The 18,574-nt window shown below is 38.9% G+C and overlaps 1 protein-coding gene across 2 annotated transcripts in view; it reads left to right on the forward strand.

The window, feature by feature from the left end:
- Window positions 1–18,574, forward strand: part of PPM1D (protein phosphatase, Mg2+/Mn2+ dependent 1D) — a 73,071-nt gene that overhangs the window by 38,920 nt on the left and 15,577 nt on the right. For both annotated transcript variants that reach the window (XM_036911113.2, XM_036911112.2), the window contains exon 4: window positions 16,931–17,121. In XM_036911113.2, coding sequence (XP_036767008.2) covers window positions 16,931–17,121 — 191 coding nt within the window. The remainder of the gene's footprint in view (window positions 1–16,930; window positions 17,122–18,574) is intronic.

Raw genomic sequence — 18,574 nt, forward strand, 5'->3', positions numbered from 1 at the left:
AAGATTTTGTAATAAAAATAAAGGGAAGAAGAAAAATGACACTTTAGTTAGTGTGGAAAGGTTAGGATCAAGAAAGGGTTTGCTGCTCCCATTTTAAAAAGGGAGAAAATAATAGCAGTTGATGGGAAAGATCCACTAAAGCAGTAAAAACTCCATGTAGGAGATAAAAATTAATTGTTATAATCATGGCCTTATTTATTTATTTTAATTTTTTATTAAGGTATGATTGATATACACTCTTATGAAAGTTTCACATGAAAAAACAATGTGGTTACTACATTTATCCATAGTATCAAGTCCCCACCCATATCCCAGTGCAGTCACTGTCCATCAGTGCAGCAAGATGCCAGAGATCCACTATGTCCCTTCTCTGTAATGCACTGTTTTCCCCGTGATCCCCCATACCATGTATACTAAACATAATACCCCTCAGTCCCCTTCTCCCTCCCCACCTGCCTTCCCACAACCCTCCCCTTTGGTAACCACTAGTTCATTCTTGGAGTCTCTGAGTCTGCTGCCATTTTGTTCCTTCAGTTTTGCTTCATTGTTATACTCCACAAATGAGAGAAGTCATGTGGCATTTGTGTTTCTCCGCCTGACTTATTTCACTGAGCATAATGTCCTCCAGCTCCATCCATGTTGTTGCAAATGGTGGGATTTGTTTCTTTCTTATTGCTGAATAGTATTCCATTGTATATATGTACCAGATCTTGTTTTTCCATTCATCTACAGATGGATGCTTAGGTTGCTTCCTTATCTTGGCTATTGTAAAAAGTGCTGTGATAAACATAGGGGTGCATATGTCTTTTTGAATCTGAGAAGTTGTATTCTTTGGGTATATTCCAAGAAGTGGGATTCTGGGGTCAAATGGTATTTCTATTTTTAGTTTTTTGAGGAACCTCGATATTGCTTTCCACAATGGTTGAACTAGCTTACATTCTCACCAGCAGTGTAGGAGGGTTCCCCTTTCTCCGCATTCTTGCCAACATTTGTTGTTCTTGGTCTTTTTGATGCTGGCCATCCTTACTGGTGTGAGGTGATATCTCATTGTGGTTTTAATTTCCATCTCCCTGGCTATTAGTGATGTGGAGCATCTTTTCATGTGTCTGTTGGCCATCTGAATTTCTTCTTTGGAGAACTGTCTCTTCATATCCTCTGCCCATTTGTTAGTCGGGTTATTTGCTTTTTGGGTGTTGAGGCGTGTAAGTTCTTTATATATTTTGGATGTTAACCCCTGGTCGGATATGTCATTAAAATTTTTTTTCTCCCATATTGTAGGGTGCCTTTTGGTTCTGTTGATTCTGTCTTTTGCTGTACAGAAACTTTTTAGTTTGATGTAGTCCTGTGAGTTCATTTTTGCTTTTGTTTCCCTTTCTCGAGGAGATGCGTTCAGGAAGAAGTTGCTCATGCTTATATTCAGGAGATGTTTGCCTATGTTGTCTTCTAAGAGTTTTATGGTTTCATGACTACATTCAAGTCTTTAATCCATTTTGAGTTTACTTTTGTGTATAGCATTAACAATAATCCAGTTTCATTCTCTTGCATGTAGCTGTCCAGTTTTGCCAACAAAAGCTGTTAAAGAGGCTGTCATTTCCCCATTGTATGTCCATGGCTCCTTTATCATATATTATTTGATCATATAGTGTGGGGTTTATATCAGGGCTCTCAAGTCTGTTCTATTGGTCTATGGGTCTGTTCTTGTGCCAGTACCAAATTGTCTTGATTACTGTGGCTTTGTAGTAGAGCTTGAAGTTAGGGAGTGTAATTCCCCCTGCTTTATTCTTCCTTCTCAGGATTGCTTTGGCTCTTTGAGATCTTTTGTGGTTCCATATGAATTTTAGGATGATTTTCTCTAGTTCGTTGAAGAATGCTGTTGGTGTTTTGATAGGAATTACATTGAATCTGTAGATTGCTTTAGCCAGGATGGCCATTTTGACAATTTTAATTCTTCCTATCTGTGAGCACAGGATGTGTTTCCATTTATTGGTATCTTCTTTAATTTCTCTCATGAGTGTCTTGTAGTTCTCAGAGTCTAGGTCTTTCACTTCCTTGGTTAGGTTTATTCCTAGGTATTTTATTCTTTTTGATGCAATTGTGAATGGAATTGTTTTCCTGATTTCTCTCTCTGCTAGTTCATTGTTAGTGTATAGGAATGCCACAGATTTCTGTGTATTAATTTTGTATCCTGCAACTTTTCTGAATTCAGATATTAGATCTAGTAGTTTTGGAGTGGATTCTTTAGGGTTTGTTATGTACAAATCATGTCATCTGCAAACAGGGATACTTTACCTTCTTCCTTGCCAATCTGTATGCCTTTTATTTCTTTGTGTTGTCTGATTGCCGTGACTTGGACCTCCAGAACTATGTTGAATAGAGGTGGGAAGAGTGTCCATCCTTGTCTTGTTCCCGATCTTAAAGGAAAAGCTTTCAGCTTCTCACTGTTAAGTATAATGTTGGTTGTGGGTTTACCATACATGGCCTTTATTATGTTAAGGTACTTGCCCTTTATACCCATTTTGTTGAGAGTTTTTATCATGAATGGATGTTGAATTTTGCCAAATGCTTTTTCAGCATCTATGGAGATGATCATGTTGTTTTTTGTCCTTCTTTTTGTTGATGTGGTGGATGATGTTGATGAATTTTCTAATGTTGTACCATCCTTGCATCCCTGGAATAAATCCTACTTGATCATGATGGATGATCTTTTTGATGTATTTTTAAATTCGGTTTGCTAATATTTTGTTGAGTATTTTTGTATCTATGTTAATCAGGGATATTGGTCTGTAATTTTTTTTTTTTGTGGTGTCTTTGCCTGGTTTTGTTATTAGAGTGATGCAGGCCTCATAGAATGAGTTTGGGCATATTCCCTCCTCTTCTATTTTTTGGAAAACTTTAAGGAGAATGGGTATTAGGTCTTCACTAAATGTTTGATAAAATTCAGCAGTGAAGCCATCTGGTTGAGGGATTGTGTTCTTAGCTAGGTTTTTGACTATTGATTCAATTTCGTTGCTGGCAATAGGTCTGTTCAGATTTTCTGGTTCTTCCTTGGTCAGCCTTGGAAGGTTGTATTTTTCTAGAAAGCTGTCCATTTCTTGTAGGTTTTCCAGTTTGTTGGCATATAATTTTTCATAGTATTCTCTAATAATTCTTTGTATTTTTGTGGTGTCTATAATGATTTTTCTTTTCCCATTTCTGATTCTGTTCATGTGTGTAGACTCTCTTTGCTTCTTGGTAAGTTTGGCTAGGGGTTTATCTATTTTGTTTATTTTCTTGAAGAACCAGCTCTTGCTTTCTTTGATTCTTTATATTGTTTTATTTTTCTCAGTTTTATTTATTTCTGTCTAATCTTTATTATGTCCCACCTTCTTCTGACTTTGTGCCTCATTTGTTGTTATTTTTCTAGTTTCGTTAATTGTGAGTTTAGAATGCTTATATGGGATTGTTCTTCTTTCCTGAGGCAGGCCTGTATTGCAATATACTTTCCTCTTAGCACGGCCTTGGCAGCATCCCAGAGATTCTGCGGTGTTGAATTATTGTTGTCATTTGTCTCCATATATTGCTTGATCTTTTGTTTTCATTTGTTCATTGATCCATTAGTTATTTAGGAGCATGTTGTGAAGCCTCCATGTGTTTGTTGGATTTTTCATTTTCTTTACATAATTTATGTCTAGTTTCATGCCTTTGTAGTCTGAGAAACTGGTTGGTACACTTTCAATCTTTTTCAATTTACTGAGGCTCTTTTTGTGGCCTAGTATATGATCTATTCTTGAAAATGTTCCATGTGCACTTGAGAAGAATTTGTATCCTGCTGCTTTTGGGTGTAGAGTTCTGTAGATGTCCATCATTCTAATGTGTTGTTCAGTGCCTCTGTGAACTTACTTATTTTCTGTCTGGTTGATCTGTCCTTCAGAGTGAGTGGAGTGTTTAAGTCTCCTAGAATGAATGCATTGCATTCTATTTCCCCTTTTAATTCAATATTTGTTTCATATATGTGGTTGCTTCTGTGTTGGGGGTATAGATATTTATAATGGTTACATGTCCTTGTTGGATTGACCCCTTTATCATTATGTAATGTCCTTCTTTGTCTCTTGTGACATTCTTTGTTTGGAGTCTGTTTTGTCTTATACAAGTACTGCAACTCCTGCTTTTCTCTCTTAGTTGCATGAAATATCTCTCTCCATCCCTTCACTTTTAAAATTTTTTTTTATTTTTTTATTTTGGTATCATTAATCTACAATTACAGAAAGAACATTATGTTTACTAGGATCCCCCCTTCACCAAGTCCCCCCCCATACCCCTTCACACTCACTGTCCATCTGTGTAGTAAGATGCTGTAAAATCACCACTTGTCTTCTCTGTGTTGCGCAGCCCTCCCCATGTCCCCCACGCACTATACATGCTAATCGTAATACCCTCTTTCTTTTTCCCTGCCCTTATCCCTCCCTTCTCACCCATCATCCCCAGTCCCTTTCCCTTTGGTAACTGTTAGTCCATTCTTGAGTACTGTGATTCTGCTGCTGTTTTGTTCCTTCAGTTTTCCTTTCTTCTTATACTCCACATATGAGTAAAATCATTTGGTACTTGTCTTTCTCCACCTGGCTTATTTCAGTGAGCATAATACCCTCTAGCTCCATCCATGTTGTTGAGAATGGTAGGATCTGTTTTTTTCTTATGGCTGCGTAATATTCCATTGTGTATATGTACCACATCTTCTTTATCCATTCATCTACTGATGGACATTTAGGTTGCTTCCATATCTTGGCTATTGTAAACAGTGCAGTGATAAACATAGGGGTGCATATGTCTTTTTCAACCTGGAGTGCTGCATTCTTAGGTAAATTCTTAGAAGTGGAATTCCTGGGTCAAATGGTATTTCTATTTTGAGCATTCTGAGGAACCTCCATACTGCTTTCCACAATGGTTGGACTAGTTTACATTCCCACCAGCAGTGTAGGAGGGTTCCCCTTTCTCCACAACCTCGCCAACATTTGTTGTTGTTTGTCTTTTCGATGATGGCAATCCTTACTGGTGTGAGGTGATATCTCATTGTGGTTTTAATTTGCATTTCTCTGATGACAAGCGATGTGGAGCATCTTTTCATGTGCCTGTTGGCCATCTGGATTTCTTCTTTAGAGAACTGTCTATTCAGCTTCTCTGCCCATTTTTTAATTGGATTATTTGCTTTTTGTTTGTTGAGGCGTGTGAGCTCTTTATATATTTTGAATGTCAGTCCTTTATCCTATCTGTCCTTTATGAATATGTTTTCCCATTCTGTAGGATTCCTTTTTGTTCTATTGATGGTGTCCTTTGCTGTACAGAAGCTTTTTAGCTTGATATAGTCCTACTTGTTCATTTTTGCCTTTGTTTCCCTTGCCCGGGGAGATATGTTTATGAAGAAGTCACTCATGTTTATGTCCATGAGATTTTTGCCTATGTTTTTTTCTAAAAGTTTTATGGTTTCATGACTTACATTCAGGTCTTTGATCCATTTGGAGTTTACTTTTGTGTATGGGGTTAGACAGTGATCCAGTTTCATTCTCTTACATGTAGCCTTCCAGTTTTGCCAGCACCATCTGCTAAAGGGACTGTCATTTCCCCATTGTATGTCCATGGCTCCTTTATCAAATATTAATTGGCCGTATATGTTTGGGTTAATGTCTGGAGTCTCTATTCTGTTCCACTGGTCTGTGGTTCTGTTCTTGTGCCAGTACCAAATTGTCTTGATTACTGTGGCTTTGTAGTAGAGCTTGAAGTTGGGGAGGGAGATCCCCCCCACTTTATTCTTCCTTCTCAGGATTGCGTTGGCTGTTCAGGGTCTTTGACGGTTCCATATGAATTTTTGAACTATTTGTTCCAGTTCATTGAAGAATGCTGTTGGGAATTTGATAGGGATTGCATCGAATCCTTATATTGCTTTGGGCTGGATGGCCATTTTGACGATATTAATTCTTCCTAGCCAGGAGCATGGGATGAGTTTCCATTTGTTAGTGTCCTCTTTAATTTCTCTTAAGAGTGTCTTGTAGTTTTCAGGGTATAGGTCTTTCACTTCCTTGGTTAGGTTTCTTCCTAGGTATTTTATTCTTTTTGATGCTATTGTGAATGGAACTGTTTTCCTGATTTCTCTTTCTATTAGTTCATTGTTAGTGTATAGGAAAGCTACAGATTTCTGTGTGTTAATTTTGTATCCTGCAACTTTGCTGAATTCAGATATTAGTTCTAGTAGTTTTGCAGTGGAGTCTTTAGGGTTTTTTATGTACAATATCATGTCATCTGCAAATATTGACAGTTTGACTTTTTCTTTACCAATCTGGATTCCTTGTATTTCTTTGTTTTGTCTGATTGCTGTGGCTAGGTCCTGCAGTACCACGTTGAATAACAGTGGGGAGAGTGGGCATCCCTGTCTTGTTCCCAATCTCAGAGGTAAAGCTTTCAGCCTCTCACTGTTCAGTATGATGTTAGCTGTGGGTTTATCATATATGGCCTTTATTATGTTGAGGTACTTGCCCTCTATGCCCATTTTGTTGAGAGTTTTTATCATGAATGGATGTCGAATTTTGTCGAATGCTTTTTCAGCATGTATGGAGATGATTATGTGGTTTTTGTCCTTCTTTTTGTTGATGTGGTGGATGATGTTGATGGATTTTCGAATGTTGTACCATCCTTGCATCCCTAGGATGAATCCCACTTGGTCATGGTGTATGATCCTCTTGATGTATTTTTGAATTTGGTTTGCTATTATTTTGTTGAGTATTTTTGCATCTACATTCATCAGGGATATTGGTGTGTAGTTTTCTTTTTAGCTGGGGTCCTTGCCTGGTTTTGGTATTAGGGTGATATTGGCTTCATAGAATGAGTTTGGGAGTATTCCATTTTTTGGAAAACTTTAAGGAGAATAGGTGTTATGTCTTCTCTGTATGTTTGATAAAATTCTGAGGTAAATCCATCTGCCCCTGGGGTTTTGTTCTTGGTTTGTTTTTTGATTGCTGATTCAATTTTGTTGCTGGTAATTGGTCTGTTTAGATTTTCTGTTTCTTTCTGGGTCAGTCTTAGAAAGTTGTATTTTTCTAGGAAGGTGTCCATTTCTCCTGTGTTTTCCAGCTTGTTACCATATAGGTTTTCATAGTATTCTCTAATAATTCTTTGTATTTCTGTGGGGTCCGTCGTGATTTTTCCTTTCTCGTTTCTAATCCTGTTGATGTGTGTTGACTCTCTTTTTCTCTTAAAAAGTCTGGCTAGAGGCTTATCTATTTTGTTTATTTTCTCGAAGAACCAGCTCTTGGTTTCATTGATTTTTTCTATTGTTTTATTCTTCTCAATTTATTTATTTCTTCTCTGATCTTTATTATGTCCCTCCTTCTGCTGACCTTAGGCCTCATTTGTTATTCTTTTTCCAGTTTCAATAATTGTGACATTAGACTATTCATTTGGGATTGTTCTTCTTTCTTTAAATATGCCTGGATTGCTATATACTTTCCTGTTAAGACTGCTTTTGCTGCGTCCCACAGAAGTTGGGGTTTTGTGTTGTTGTTGTCATTTGTTTCCATGTATTGCTGGGTCTCCATTTTAATTTGGTCGTTGATCCATTGATTATTTAGGAGCATGTTGTTAAGCCTCCATGTGTTTGTGAGCCTTTTTGCTTCCTTTGTACAATTTATTTCTAGTTTTATATCTCTGTGGTCTGAAAAGTTGGCTGGTAGGATTTCAATCTTTTGGAATTTACTGAGGTTCTTTTTGTGGCCTAGTATGTGGTCTATTCACAGAATGTTCCATGTGCACTTGAGAAGAATGTGTATCCTGTTGCTTTTGGATTTTGAGTTCTGTAGATGTCTATTAGGTCCATCTGTTCTAGCATGTTGTTCAGTGCCTCTGTGTCCTTACTTATTTTCTGTCTGGTGGATCTGTCCTTTGGGGTGAGTGATGTGTTAACATCTCCTAAAATGGAGGCATTGCATTCTCTTTCCTCCTTTAATTCTGTTAGTATTTGTTTCACATATATTGGTGCTCCTGTATTGGGTGCATATATGTTTATAATGGTTATATCCTCTTGTTGGACTGAGCCCTTTTTCATTATGTAATGTCCTTCTTTATCTCTTGTTACCTTCTTTATTTTGAGGTCTATTTTGTCTGATACTAGTATTGCAACACCTGCTTTTTTCTCTCTGTTGTTTGCATGAAATATCTTTCTCCAACCCTTGTTGGAGACTTTTAATCTGTGCATGTCTTTGGGTTTGAGGTGAGTCTCTTGTAAGCAGCACATAGATGGGTGTTGCTTTTTTATCCATTCTGTTACTCTGTGTCTTTTGATTGGTGCATTCAGTCCATTTACATTTAGGGTGATAATTGAAAGATATGTACTTATTGCCATTGCAGGCATTAGATTTGTGGTTACCAAAGGTTCAAGGTTAGCTTGTTTACTACCTTACTGTCATACCTCACTCGCTTATTGAGCTGTTATAAACACAGTCTGATGATCGTTTATTTCCCTTCTTTTTCCTCCTACTCCATTCTTCATATGTTGGGTGTTTTGTTCTGTGCTCTTTTAGGAGTGCTCCCATCTAGAGCAGTCCCTCTAAGATACCCTGTAGAGGTGGTTTGTGGGAGGCAAATTCCCTCAACTTTTGCTTGTCTGGAAATTGTTTAATCCCTCCTTCATATTTAAATGATAATCGTGCTGGATACAGTATCCTTGGTTCAAGGCCCTTCTGTTTCATTGCATTAAATATATCATGCCATTCTCTTCTGGCCTGTAAGGTTTCTGTTGACAGGTCTGATGATAGCCTGATGGGTTTTCCTTTGTAGGTGACCTTTTTACTCTCTCTGGCTGCCTTTAATACTGTGTCGCTGTCCTTGATCTTTGCCATTTTAACTATTATGTGTCTTGGTGTTGACCTCTTTGGATCCCGTCTCTCTGGAGTTCTTTGTGCCTCCGTAGTCTGAGCAACTATTTCCTCCTCCAGTTTGGGGGAAGTTCTCAACACTTATTTCTTTCAAAGACACTTTCTATCCCTTTTTCTCTGTCTTCTTCCTCTGGTACCCCTATAATGCGGATATTGTTCCTTTTGGATTGGTCACACAGTTCTCTTAATATTGTTTCATTTGTGGAGATCCTTTTTTCTCTCTCTGCGTCAGCTTCTATGCGTTCCTGTTCTCTGGTTTCTATTCCATCAATGGCCTCTTGCATCTTATCCATTCTGCTTATAAATCCTTCCAGAGTTTGTTTCACTTCTGTAATCTTCCTCCGGACATCTGTGATCTCCCTCTGGCTCCGGACGTCTGTAATCTCCGTCTGGACTTCATCCCTTAGCTCTTGCATATTTCTCTGCAGCTCTGTCAGCATGTTTATGATTTTTATTTTGAATTCTTTTTCAGGGATACTGGTTAGGTCTGCCTGTGCAGATCCTTTCTCAGGTGTAACTATCTTGGTCTGGAACAGATCTTTTTGCCTTTTCATGGTGATTGCAGTGGCTTTAGGCAGGTTGCGGGTGTGTCAGCTGTGAGAAGAAAGTCCTTTCCTGCTTGCTGAATGCCTTGCCCGTCTCCGCTGCCTGTGATGGCTACCTGCACTCCTGGAGCAGCCACCGGGTTAATCTCCTAAGCTGCTGTGTGCAGGGTGTTCGTCAGAGCAGCACGGAGCCCTGCGGGGAGTGGCAGGAATGCCAGGTGCACTCCTCCATGCTAGCGGCAACCCTGCCAGGCAGCTGTGTGGCAGCAGCGGCCTTTGGGTCTGGCCAGGCGGCTGTGCGTTGGGCTGGGATTCCGGTCGGCTCCTGGGAGCACACCTGCTCCCTCTGGCTCCGCTGCTGGTGTGCGCAGGGCTTTTCTGCGCAGGCTTCTACCGGGCTCTTGCTTCACTGCTGCTGGTGCACGCGAGCCACGCCCGGGCTGTTCGGTCACGCCGTTGCGGGCTAGCCCTGTGGCGCATGGATCTGCTCTTGGTTCCTTCTAGCGCTTTCGCCCCTGGCGTGCGCTCCCACTCTCCTCCTATTGGGCCCATGTGTCGGGGTCCACGCCAGTTGGAGGAACAACTGGCAGGCTGCCTAGTCCTGTGAGGGGCTTCAGAGCTGCACTGCCTCCCCATGTCTTAGGGCGCCTAAGGTTCCCCGGGATTCCCAGCTGCTGGCTAAGTGTGCCGGAACGACTTCGTCCAGCCATGGGGTCCCTGTCTCTTTAAGACTTGCAGAAAGCACTCACTTTTCTTTTGTCTCAGGTTCGCCGGTTGCAGGGACCTGCCTACAGGTTTTGCTTTCCATTTCTCTAATATCCAGCACCTCATGCACCTTGTGTCTGCGTTCCAGGTGTGGATTTCCAGAGCTGGTTGTTTAGCAGTCCTGGGCTTTCACTCCCTCCCCGTTCTGACTCCTTTCTTCCCGCCGGGTTTTGGGGTGGGGGAGCGTTTGGGTCCCACCTGGGCGCTGCTTGTATCTTACCCCCTTCGTGTGATACTGAGTTCTCGTAGATATAGATGTATCCTGGCTGTTGTACTGCATCCACTGGTGTCTCTTTTAGGAATAGTTTTATTTATTGTATTTTCATAAATATATATGTTTTGGGGAGATTTCCTCTGAACTACTCATGTCGCCATCTTCCCATGATCCTCTCCATCCCTCCACTTTTAGTCTGTGTATGTCTTTGGGTATAAAGTGAGTGTATTGTGGGCAGCATATTGATGTGTCTCGTTTTTTTATCCATTCAGTGACTCTGTGTCTTTTGACTGGTGCATTCAGTCCATTTACATTGAGGGTGATTATCGATAAGTATGTACTTACTGCCATTGCAAGCTTTAGATTCGTTGTTACCAAACGTTCAAGGCTAACTTCCTTACTATCCAAGAGTCTAACTTAACTCACTTAATATGTTATTACAAACACAGTCTAAAGGTTATTTTCTTTTTCTCTTCCTTTTTCTTTACTGTGGTTTTATCACCTCTAGTGACAGCTATTAAACCTTAGGAACACTTCTATCTATAGCTGTCCCTCCAAAGGAGAATGTAGAGATGGTTTGTGGAAGGTAAATTCTCTCAACTTTTGCTTATCTGGAAATTGTTTAATCCCTCCTTCAAATTTAAATGATAATCTTGCCAGATAAAGTAATCTTGTTTCAAGTTCCTTCTGCTTCATTGCATTAAATACATCATGGAACTCCCTTCTGGCCTGTAAGGTTTCTGCTGAGAAGTCTGATGTCAGCCTGATGGGCTTTCTTTTGTATGTGATCTTATTTCTCTCTCTGGTTCGTTTCAATATTCTGTCCTTATCCTTGATCTTTGCCATTTTAATTACTATATGTGTTGGTGTTGTTTTCCTTGGGTCCCTTGTGTTGGGAATTCTGTGGATCTCCATGGCCTGAGAGACTGTCTCCTTCCCCAGATTGGGGATGTTTTCAGCAGTTACCTCCTCAAAGACACTTCTATCCCTTTCTTTATCTCTTCTTCTTCTGGTACCCATATAATGCGAATATTTTTCGTCTGGATTGATCACACAGTTCTCTTAATATTCTTTCATTCTTAGAGATCCTTTTTTCTCTCTGTTCCTCAGCTTCTTTGTATTCTTCTTCTCTAGTTTTATTTCATTTATTGTCTTCTTCACCGTGTCTAATCTGCTTTTAATTCCCTCCATTGTGCTCTTCAGTGGTGCTCTCTGACCAGAATTCATTCTTGAATTCTTGAATATCTTTCTGTACCTCCATTAGCATGTTAATGATTTTTATTTTGAACTCCCTTTCAAGAAGATTCATGAGGTCCATGTCATCTTTCTCAGGAGTTACATTAATTTTACTCTGGACCAGGTTCCTTTGGCGTTTCATATTTGTATATGGTGCCCTCTAGTGTCCAGAATTTCTACTCTCCGGAGCTGCTCAACCCCTGTAGCAATGTTGGGGGTTGCAGGGGAGCCGTATTGGTGCCTGGGGGGAGGAAAGAGCTGTTTCATGCTTCCTGCCGCTATGCCTGTCTCCGCTGCCTGAACCAGTGGGCTGAGCACCCAGGTATAAGCCTCTATGCTTTGCGTTTGTAGTTGCTGTAGACAGATATTCCCTCTGGCTGGCCTAGTGCCAGGGTAGGGTTTGCCGATTTGCAAGCCAGGTGCTGCTCATCAGGAGAAAGGCGCAGTAGGCTGCCTATCATGGAGGGGGGTCCTTAGAGCTGTGTAGCCAGCCAGAGAGCTGGAGTACCTGGAAATCGTGAAAGCTCCTAACCTGCTGGGCAGAGTGCACCCGGATAATTTTGTCTACGTGTCCTTTCTCCTGAGCAGTAAGCTCAGTGCAGTCCTTGCCCCTTTAGCAGCCCTCTTGCTAAGGCCTTCCTTGTTAGGAAGAACCTTGTTAGTGGAGAACGGGATGTTTTGCCTGCTTTTCTTTTGTCCCAGAGAGCCGGATATGGATCCCTGCTTTCCACATGCGGCTGGAATCTCAGTCTCTCCAGGAATTCTGCCTGTGTTAGCTTTCCAATCCCTTAATCATGAGAGTATCTTGAAAGCACCATGAAATGTAGGTTTGTGTTAGGTATTCAGCAGTCCCAGGCCTCCACTCCCTCCCCACTCCATTTCTCTTCCTCCAGCTGGTGAGCTGGGGTGGGGGAAGGGCTTGGGTCCTGCCGGGCTACAGCTTTGGTGCATTACCCTGTTCTGTGAGGTCTGCTCTTTTCTCCAGGTGTATGCAGTCTTGTGCAGTCTTCTTTCCTGTTGCTCTTTCAGCATTAGTTGTATTAGTTATATTTTTGTATTATATGTGGTTTTAGGAGGAAGCCACTGTCTCACCTCTCACGCCACCATCCTTAATCTCCCTTAAATTTATGTTTTAAAAGAGACGGTTTTGGTAGCGGTTTTGAAAGTGGATTAGGTTTGGCAGAAGTTGCTGGGAAACTTGCCGTGGGAAGCTACCCACATATTGGGGTAGTGGTATGTGCTGAGATTTACTAGGGGTAAGGACCATTGGGTGTTACTGCTGGCTGCCATGTGCCACAGAAACAAGTAGAGAATATACTGAAAGCAGGAGAAAGGCCTCTTTCTCCTCCATTGAGGACAAAAGACATGGCCTTCGAGCGAGCAGCCAACATCTACATGATGTCCAAGACACCTCTCTTCAGTACATGCAGTAATGACATTCTCTGATCCTATTTTGGTATACAAATACCAAGACAGTAATAAAACAAAACCCCCACTCAATTCAAGGCCCAATTCTCATCCTTACTCATCTGATCTCAGATAAAACCACATGGATTCCCTGAGCTGGTAAAGTAAGGGAACTGGCTGTGAATTTGAATTTCTTGGTGATTTTGTTAAAAATTCAAATTCTAAGGATTTTTACTGGAAAATTTAAAGCAACTTGAGCTTCAAACAATAATAAAAGGAATACACTATAATATTTTAGGGAAAAGAAGAATTTATAAGTCTATCCTGATACTAAAGAGGTAGAATAATGGAAAGCTCTCCTTTAGACAAGGAAATATGTCGTTAGAGTGCTCTATCATTAGTTTACAACCATCATAGACTCATTCAAGAATCATTAGTGGATGCAAAAATATGGCATATTTGGGTGGAGAACAGGATGTTTTGCACAGGCTCAAACTATCACCCTACAGATTACTTAACAATTACAAAAAGAAAAAGACACCTTTACAATGCTTGTAGATAGTACTTTAACCAATGATCAGGCTTTGCATCGCCAATAATGGGACACAGTGACACTTTGTGTCTCCTAATGTGGTAAACTGAGAAGGATACAAGTTCAGCAATGTAGTGTTCTGGCTAAAACCATGTTTAACCTGAATATTCAAACCCTTATGTATCTACCATGAGAACAGATGGAAACAATCAGATGAATCCAAATTAAGGGTCGCTCTACAAAACAGCAGGCATGGACTCTTCACAGCTGTCAGTGTCACAAATAAGAAAACCAAAAAAACCTAGGTAATTGTTCTGGGTTAAAAACAACTAAAAATATGATAGCTAAGTGCAGTGAATAATCCTTGGGTGGATCTTGGATATTAAAAAAGTATTATTGGGACAACCGGGGAAATTTGAACAGGTATTTTATATTACATAATACTGGATCAATATGAAATTTGGTTTCATAGGAGTATGGTTATATAGGAAAATATCTTAAAATGTTTAGGAGATAAATGCTGAAGCTTTAATATTTAGGGGTGAAGTGTCTTGATGTGTGCAACCTAATCTCACCGTGATCTAGCAAATAAATAAAATCAACCTTGTCTACAAAAGGCAACGTTGTCCACAGGGAAAAATCTCAAGAGTCTCCAAAAGCACCTCTAGAATTAGTAAGGGAATTCAGTAAGATCATAAGATCCAAATTCAACATACACAATTAAGCATATTTTAATGTACTAGCAATGAACAGTTCAAAATTGGAACTGAAAAAAACTTTTATAACTGCACCAAAACCATGAATACTTAGATATAATTGTTATAAACTATGTTCATGATTTGTATCCTGAAAACTATAAAGCACCGATGAAAGAAATCAAAGACCACCTAAATAAAGATACAGTGTGTTCTTGGAATGGGAGATCCAACCAAGATCCATCTAATACTGTTAAGATGGCATTTCTCTCCAAACAGATCGATAGATGTAATGCAATCCCAGTCAAACCCAAGTTTCAGAAGTTTAAGTTAGGAGAAATGAGTCCTTCTAGAAATATATTGAAGTTTAGTAAGAAAAGTAGAAGATAAAAATAGAAGATTGGCAAGATACTGGGGACTAGTGATTTGGAACTTATCAGTAAGAGTAATTATAAGCCTGAGAGGAGGATTTTGCCAAAGGAGTGTACACAGTGTGTGCACTGTATGTATATGTGTATCTATACACACACATCTCTAGAAGGATACATTAAGAACAATAGTTATTGGAGAACTGGGAAGGACAGGGATGGGAAAGGGAGATTTTTCATTGTATACCTTTTGTATCTTTTGATTTTTATTCCATGTGAATGTATTAACTATTCAAATAAACAATTTATTTAAAAATATCTTAAATTTTATAAAAATATTAATATAAAATATTAATATTTTATAAAATAAATTATAAATATGAAAATATTTAACAAAAATATAAAAAGTGAGAAATTGTGATCTTCACTGTCATATCTACATCACATTAAAAATTGGATTTTTTTAAACCTAGATTCCAAGTTTAGTAGACATATTAGGGATTCTGCTTTATAAAAATTTGTGTTCTTACTTGGAGTGGCAATATTAATCCCAAATAATGGGAAAAAATGGCTTTTGAAAGCTTTTAGCATCACCCAGAAACTCTGTATTTGCTGCCTTAATATTTATCTTACTTAACTGTTCCCATGTCCGTTTTTGTAATTTCATCAGCCAGGGCACTTTGTTTTGCTTCTATAAAGAGGTAAATGTGTCTTTGGGAGCTGGCCTAGATTATAATTAGCTTTTAGTGGTCACATGTGTTCTCTTTGCTACTCTGAAGGATAAATTGCCCCTTTAGGGATGACTTAGCAGTGAATTTAGCTATTTTAGAATGGAGTAATTGATTTCACTTATTCTTAGACTCTGAGCATGTTTGAATTGGCCAGTATTTCTGATGGGAAGTAATGGGGAAGTTTAAATAAGAAAGGGAAAGGACAAAGAGCTTTCTCTTGTTTAGCAAAAAGTCAGACCTGCTGAAGGGACAAAAATGATTTACCTTTTTGCCTGAAAACCTTTTGCTTTTAATTTAGGTCTTTTCCCCACAGTACTTCACAACAAACAAAAGAGACAGAAATTAATGTTTTCTCCCTTTTTTCTACCTCCTTACCCAGTTTTTGGGAGTAAAAGAGAAGTTTTATATTGTTCCACTTACCTTTGTCTTATGGATCACAGAAGAGCAGATGGTTTCTATAAAAAATTTTTTCCATTTCAGTTTCATTGATCTTTTTGATGGTCTGAGTCAACTAAAGTTCTGTTGAACATTGTAAGGTATATATATAATAGGTCTGAAAGGCAGAAGTTTGGGCATTGTTTTATGTGGAGCTAATCAAGGAAGACGACTATGTTAAGAACCTTTTCTTTTTCTGGCTCACTGAAGGGGTGAAGTATTGATCTCCAAATTTGGGTCATTTTGGTATGTTAAGGGCATAAAAATGCTCCTTTTTATCTGTAGAATTTTCTTTCAAGTGACTGTGACTCATTCTGTAATTTTTTGATGTAGGTGCTTTCTTGACGTAGGGGTTAGCAGGAGATTTTCAGATAGCTGCTAGGACCCTTAATATGTAGAGCAAGTTCTCCCCACCTTTTCTTCACAATTATCTTGGTTAATGTTGGCCCTTTGCTCTTCCCTATTCAATTTATTATCAGCTTGTCAAATTCTACAAAAAACCCTTTTGGGATTTTGGTTGGAATTACATTGACTTTATTGTTATTTTTGGCAAAATTAACATCTTCGTAATGTTATCTTAAATGATATAAATAATGGTTCATTTGTCTTATTTAGGTCGTCTTTTTAATGTTTTGGAATCTAATTGTATAGTCTTGTCCATAAAAGACCTGAACATCTTTTCTTAAATTTATTTCTAAGTGCCTTACATTTGGTTCACTGTTGTAAATGGAATTGTTTAAAATTTTTTATTTTCTATTTCTTACTATTATCTGTAAATAATTATAGTTTTATTTTTCCTTTCCAATTCATATATCTGATTTATTTTTTTGTATTATCTTACTGTATTGACAAGGACTTCCAGTGTAGTATGGGAAGAGAAATGAGAGAAGGCATACTTGTATCAGGTTAAGGAAGTTACCTTTTATTTCTAGTTTGCTAGGAAGTTTGGTTTTTTTTTTACTCATGAGTGGATTGTGAATATTACCAACGGCTCTCCTATATCTGTTGAGATGAACATGAACATTTTCCCCTTTAATCTACAGATGTGATGCTTCTGGCTTGGAAATAATGCTTGCTGCTTCTTCTCTCTACCCCCTGCCCCCAGGTGATTTGTGGAGCTATGACTTCTTCAGTGGTGAGTTTGTAGTATCACCTGAACCAGACACAAGTGTCCACACTCTTGACCCCCAGAAGCACAAGTATATTATCTTGGGGAGTGATGGACTTTGGAATATGATTCCACCTCAGGATGCCGTCTCAATGTGCCAGGACCAAGAGGAGAAAAAATATTTGATGGTGAGAGGGACTCAATAATTTGATATCATTGTCTACACATTGTTCTGGTACTTTTTTCAGGGGCCTTGAATATGAGCTAAGGATGTTCAGTTTGAGATTTTTTCATTTGCCTGGCTCTAGAAATAATTGAAACTTAGACTTTGCAGCTCATTAGGGGAATGAGACAGGAAATAAATAAATGAAACTAGAAAACAAAGCACACAGCCACTGTCTTCATTATGAACAGCCCTTACTGGGCTTCGAAACCTCGCTAATCCTCTTTTTTTAAGTTGAGGTATAATTCACATACTATAAAAACTACCCTTTGAAGAGTATGATTCAGTGGTTCCTTAGTATATTCTTAAAGTTGTATAACCATCACCACTAATTCCACAACATTTTCACCACTACCCTGCCACAAACACTGTAACTATTAGGAGTCATTCACTATCTCCTCCTTTCCCCACCCCCTGGCAACAACTAATCTTTCTATCTCTGTGTATTTGCCTGTTTTGGTTATTTCATATAAATGAGATCATATAATATGTGACCTTCTGTGTCTGACTTCTTTCACTTAAGCATAATGTTTTCAAGGTTTATCCATGTTGCTTGCATCAATACTTTATTCTCTTTTATGGCTGGGTAGTTTTCCATTTATGGATATATAATATTTTATATATCTGTCCATCGGTTGATAGATATTTGGGTTGTTTCCACTCTTTGGCTGTTGTAAATGACATTGCTATGAACAGTCATGTACAAGTTTTTATATGGATATGTTTTCAGTTATCATAGGTATGTACAAAGGAGTGGAATTGCTGGGTCACATGGTAACTTTATGTAACCTGTCCTTTTAGTCAGTTGTAGACCTAGAAATACCCAACCATCAGTGAGAATATCCTTTTATTTCCTTCCTGACTTGCATGAAAATTGATTTCCTTTTCATTCTGAGCAATGACAAAGTAAGGATAATTGGAGGAATGCCATGTTGGCAAGGAAAGAGAGTTTTGGAGTTAATAGTGAACATTGTCAAGTTCTATAAAGTAGAGGCAGATTGATGAGACCAGGCCAGGGTATTTTACAGTTAGGATATTTTGTTAGTGACCTCCAAAGATGAAGAGTTTCGGTTGAAGTGCTGAGGGCATTAGCAGATTGGAAGTGGTGGTGAAAGAGTACTTTGTGAAATAGATGTAGTGAGTGTTCAGGTAGACAAAGCAATGTGCCATTGTTAGGCTGAAAAGATTGGATCTTGAAAGGAGTGTTTTATCTTAAGAAAAAGATTGACATTACATAAAAAGTAAGGGATATTGATGAAGTAAAGGTCCAGAGCACATAGAGATAACTGGAGTTAAGGGGGTGGGCTCTCTTTGGAAAGATGATCTTTCTCTAGGATGGGAGGAATGATAAAGCTTTGTTTTGGGGTGAAAAGAAGGCAAAATGAACTTGTGTTAAATTGCCTCCATTCATTCACTCA

The sequence above is a fragment of the Manis pentadactyla genome, chromosome 4, assembly GCF_030020395.1.
Source record: "Manis pentadactyla isolate mManPen7 chromosome 4, mManPen7.hap1, whole genome shotgun sequence".
In the NCBI taxonomy this organism is placed as follows: Eukaryota; Metazoa; Chordata; class Mammalia; order Pholidota; family Manidae; genus Manis; species Manis pentadactyla.